Source organism: Seriola lalandi, unplaced genomic scaffold (genome assembly GCF_002814215.2).
Source record: "Seriola lalandi dorsalis isolate HSWRI2012SDOR001 ecotype SW California unplaced genomic scaffold, Sedor1 jcf7180002051726, whole genome shotgun sequence".
Taxonomy (NCBI): Eukaryota; Metazoa; Chordata; class Actinopteri; order Carangiformes; family Carangidae; genus Seriola; species Seriola lalandi.
In genome coordinates, this window is record NW_019522279.1 from 11,974 (window position 1) to 16,673 (window position 4,700).

The 4,700-nt window shown below is 48.2% G+C and overlaps 1 protein-coding gene across 1 annotated transcript in view; it reads right to left on the reverse strand.

The window, feature by feature from the left end:
• Nucleotides 1–583: 583 nt before the first annotated feature.
• Nucleotides 584–4,700, reverse strand: part of lamb1a (laminin, beta 1a) — a 17,899-nt gene continuing 13,782 nt past the window's right edge. Inside the window, exons 24-33 of the mRNA XM_023399408.2 lie at nt 3,820–4,189; nt 3,526–3,710; nt 3,083–3,324; nt 2,768–2,974; nt 2,534–2,678; nt 2,144–2,351; nt 1,913–2,054; nt 1,651–1,827; nt 1,397–1,556; nt 584–1,164 (exon numbers count right to left, since the gene is read on the reverse strand). Coding sequence (XP_023255176.1) covers nt 1,025–1,164; nt 1,397–1,556; nt 1,651–1,827; nt 1,913–2,054; nt 2,144–2,351; nt 2,534–2,678; nt 2,768–2,974; nt 3,083–3,324; nt 3,526–3,710; nt 3,820–4,189 — 1,976 coding nt within the window. The 3' untranslated portion in view covers nt 584–1,024. The remainder of the gene's footprint in view (nt 1,165–1,396; nt 1,557–1,650; nt 1,828–1,912; nt 2,055–2,143; nt 2,352–2,533; nt 2,679–2,767; nt 2,975–3,082; nt 3,325–3,525; nt 3,711–3,819; nt 4,190–4,700) is intronic.

The window sequence follows — 4,700 nt, forward strand, 5'->3', positions numbered from 1 at the left end:
TACATCAGTTCTCAGTACTACATCAGTACATCAGTACTTAGTACTACATCAGTACATCAGTACTTAGTACTACATCAGTAGTCAGTACTCAGTACTACATTATTACATCAGTACTCAGTATTCATTACTACATTATTACGTCAGTACTCATTATTACATCAGTATATCAGTACTCTGTACTCATTACTACATTATTACATAGTTTGTCTTGCGATGATGACTTTGTGTTTTTGTTTTCTGCACGTCAGCTGTTAGCTTCTGGTGCTACGCTGCTTCTGGTGACCCTGACCACTCAGACTCTGAGCCCAACAGAACTGAACGGGTCGGTGTCCTGTAGTTACCGTCTGTGGCTGCAGAGGACGCTGCTGCTCAGCAGAAGTTACATAGTGCAGCTTTAAATGCAGCTTCACCTTTATTAATGTGACAAACACTTAGTAACAGAGTATTTCTACACTGTGGTATTAGTATTTTTACTTCAGTAAAACATCAGAGTACTTCTTCTACCAGCGCCAGTAGTCGAGTGTTTTCAGTTTCCAACAGATGAACGGTTTAATCCTTTAAAGTAAAGAAACTCAGTCTGATCTGAAGTGGAAGTGTTTTTATTAAAAATCATTTTGGTTGAATTTTGGCCTCGTAGAAAAAAAAGTACAAAATGAGGTAAAAACAGTTTCAGTGACACAGTTAAAAGATTCAGTTTAACAACTTTAAACTGGAATCAAGTGATTTTATTACATTCAACAGATTTTAACTAGTTTACAGCAGCTGGTGGTTTAACAGATGTTTGTTTTCATTCAGCTGCTTCTAACTTATTTTGATTCATTTTACAGCTGTTGTCTTTAAATGCTTTATAGTCACATCATCTGTATGTAAAAGGCAGCGTGGTGCGTTCATGAATACTCCAATAATCAAAAGGCTCTGTGTCCAATTTGGAAATTAGCTTAAGATTAAACATTCATATCTTTAAACAAATTAAGATTTTTGGTCAGCAGTGATTTGAAGTCACGGCTCAGTTTGACCTTTGACCCTAGAACAGACAGGTGCTATAGACGGTGACCTTGTGGCTGATCTCCTGCAGCAGCTCCTTCACGGCGGCCTCCAGCTCCACCAGCAGCTCCGCCTTCACCTCCAGAGTTCGCTGGTTGTCCTTGTATGACTTCTCCAGATCTGACAAACAGGAAACAGGCGGTTCAACAAAACTGTTCCGACTCTGAACGCAGTGTATGTTAATGAACTCATTAACATGTCAGTTAACATGTCAGTTGATGAGCAGCGACTGTTGCTATCGGACGTAAATGAAAACTCTCAGCAGCCTGATGCCGGTTTGTTTTATGTTGTGATACTGAGGGTGGAGGTGTGATGTCAGTGTGATGTCAGTGTGATGTCAGTGTGATGTCACCTTTGAGCAGCTGCAGCTTGTCGCTCGCTTGCAACAACAGTTCTTTGGCTTTCTGCTGCAGTGACTCCGCCCTCTTCTTGGCATCAGCGACGCCACCTGCCTTCTGACCAATCAGCTGCCCCACTGTGGCGTACTTGTCCTTCAGGTCTGAGTCCAGGTCCTGAACACACACACACACACACACACACACAGATTTGGTGTGAACATAAAGTGAAAAAATGAACAGTGATGTAAAGAAAGGGGCGTGGTCTCACCTTCTTGACTTCCTCAGCAATCTGTCTGATGCTTGCTGCATTCTGATTGGCCCGTTCAGTGCTCAGATTGACATTCACAGCTTTGTCTTTCAGCGTGGTCACGTCCTGCTCGAGCCTCTGCAGCCTCTGGGTGGCATTGTTCAGCTTCAACTCTGCGTCTGCAGTCTCTGACTGCACCTGAACGCAACACAGACAGACAACACTCAGCTCCATGTTTGAGATGTGAGGTCAGTAAATGTCACATGATGTCAGCGACACTTACGGATGACAGCAGGCTGTTGGTGCTGCTGATGTCGGCGGCGGCCTGCTGGATGGCGCTGCCGGCGGCTGTCTGAGCTCTCTGAGCTTCTTCCAGAGCTCGCTTCACCGTCTCTGCAGAGTCCTTCACATCAGCCGCCTCCTCGCTGACAAACAGGAAAGGATTATTACCACAGGTAAAACGAGGTGGATGAAAGTGGGAGGGGTTTGGATGTTACAGGACGGACAGACTCACCTGGCGTGGCGGGCCTGGTCCAGCAGGTTCTCGGCTCTCTGGATGTCCGCGGCGCTCTGCAGCAGGATGTTCTCCACGTGTCCCAGTTCTCCGACCTTCTGCCGGATTTCCTCAGTCAGGTTCTGCAGCTGAGCCGGCGTCGTCGGCATCTGCATGGCCAGAACCTCGTTAGCCACCAACTCAATGCTCTCCAGGTCCGCGGCGTCCTCTGAAACAATGAGCAGCTGTTAGTGTCTCACCTTTTGATCACCTGACTCTGACCAGTTTCAGACAGTTGGTAGATCATGTCAGACCAGAGCTGGAACAAATCAGAATCAACAACAGGAAGAACAACAGTAGGTCAACACCTGAGGCGCCTGCTGTTTGTGTGAAACAGGAAGTGAGACATACGTGTCAGGAAGTCTCGGATCTGTCTGATGAGACCCCTCAGCTCCTCGTTGCTCTGGTCCACTCTTTGTTTGGTCGTGTTGGTCTTCGTCAGGATGTCCAGAGCACTTAGCTTCGCTTCGTCAGCCTTCAGCTTGGCCTCTGATACCTGAAGACAAACCACAGGTGAGAACATCAACCAACTTCCACCTGAACTGGACCCACAGAACCAGACCCGGCAGAACCCATCACACTAACCATCTTTGAAAGTTTTTCCACTTCCCCCATGGCACTGAGGATTTCCTGTTCCGACTCTCGAGCCTTCCTCCAGACACCGTCGGCTGTTGTCACCACGCCGTCACATCCTTCACCTCCACACGTGGTCCGACCCTCAGAGTCCACGCAGCCCAGACCGCCACAGGAAGAGGAGCACAGATCCTGACCCACTGATGGACGGCCACAGGTCTGCAACAGAAGGTGAAGACAAGTGAAGTTTTGAACAGACATGGAGTCTGACACTGGAAAACGGAAGTTTGTTTTGTAAACAACAGGTAAAAAACAGGTGAAAAAAACCTTGTGGCTGATCTCTGATAGGTCCAGAGTCTGCAGCTCTCCTGCCAGGTCATCCAATCTCTGAGCATGCTCAGTGTGTCTCCTCAGGAACTTCTCTCTGGTTTGGTTCAGTTTTTCCTCTGTGAGTTGCCGTAGAGCGCCAGACGTTTCCACGGGGCTGCCAGCGTCGATGGTGGAGGTGTTGGTTCGAGCCTCGGCTTCCTGAGACTGCAGGAAGTACTTTGTGACGCTGTCCGTCGCCCCTGGCAACAATACAGGAAGAAGAAATCATCTGAGAAAAACTTTATTTAATCTCTACTGCAGACGGTCACATGTGATCTATAATCAATAATCAGTACTAAAACAAATAATAATAATGTACAGCAGCTGTTGTTGTTGTCTGGTCTTGTTCTGTCTTTTACCCTCCCTCCCCCTCCCTCTGACCTTTGACCCCCTCTCTTCACCTCTGATGTCAGAGTTCTTGATGAACTCGACCTGATCCAGCAGCTCTTGAACTGTCCGCTCCAGTTTCTGAGCGTCGGACGTCACAGAGTCCAGTTTGGTTTCTGCAGCTGAGTCCTGGTCCTCCACCTGGAGCAGAGTCTGTTCAGTGTGGTTCAACATCTGTCTCAGGGCCCCCATCAGGTCACTGAGGGACAAACAGAGGTCAGAGGTTACCATTTACTTTAATTAGACCTGTTTGAATCTCAGATTAGTTAATCTCATATTAAAGTTAATCCCGGATTAGTTCATTTCACCTGGCCTGTTGCAGCAGGTGCTGGATCTCGGTCAGAGGTTGCGAAGCCGGGTTCTGGTTCAGGAGGACCCGGATGTCGGCGGCACTCCTCTCGATGCTGTCAATGGTCTTCTTGTACGGTCCACTGACTCCGCTGGCTTTGATGGCGTTGACCTTGTTGACGAGGCGGTGCGTCTGATTGGTCAGTTGACCGATGACGTCGTCCCACTCGGCAAAGCACTGATGGCAGCGCCGACAGTTGGGGAAGGTTCCTGAGAATCCACGAGCACAGACGTTGCAGCGCGGTCCGGAAACGCCGTCCAAGCACACGCAGTGACCGCTCTCCTTGTTACACTGATCCTGGGAGACGCCGCGAGGGTCACAGTCACAGGCTGAGAGAGAGAGAGAGAGAGAGAGAGCAGTTTGTTAACACACACACACACACACACACACACACTGTTTTCTGACAGAGTCTTTTTTTCATTTACAGTCAAAACATTTTACAGGAAGAGTCTCAGACAAAGTCAAACATCTGAGGGCAGGAAGTGTGTGTGTGTGTGTGTGTGTGTGTGTGTGTGTGTGTGTGTGTGTGTGTGTGTGTGTGTGTGTGTCTTTAACATCTGGTTTGTATTAATTACAGCTGAAGCTTCTTTCAGTGACAGAAACAACCTTCAACCAGACATATACAGACTGATAGTCTCTGTCTGTCTGTCTCTGGGTCTCTCTCTCTGGGTCTCTCTCTCTGTCTCTGTCTCTCTCTCTCTGTCTGTCTCTGTCTCTCTCTCTCTGTCTCTCTCTGGGTCTCTCTCTCTGTCTCTCTCTCTGGGTCTCTCTCTGTCTGTCTCTCTCTCTCTCTGGGTCTCTCTCTCTGGGTCTCTCTCTCTGTCTCTCTCTCTCTCTGGG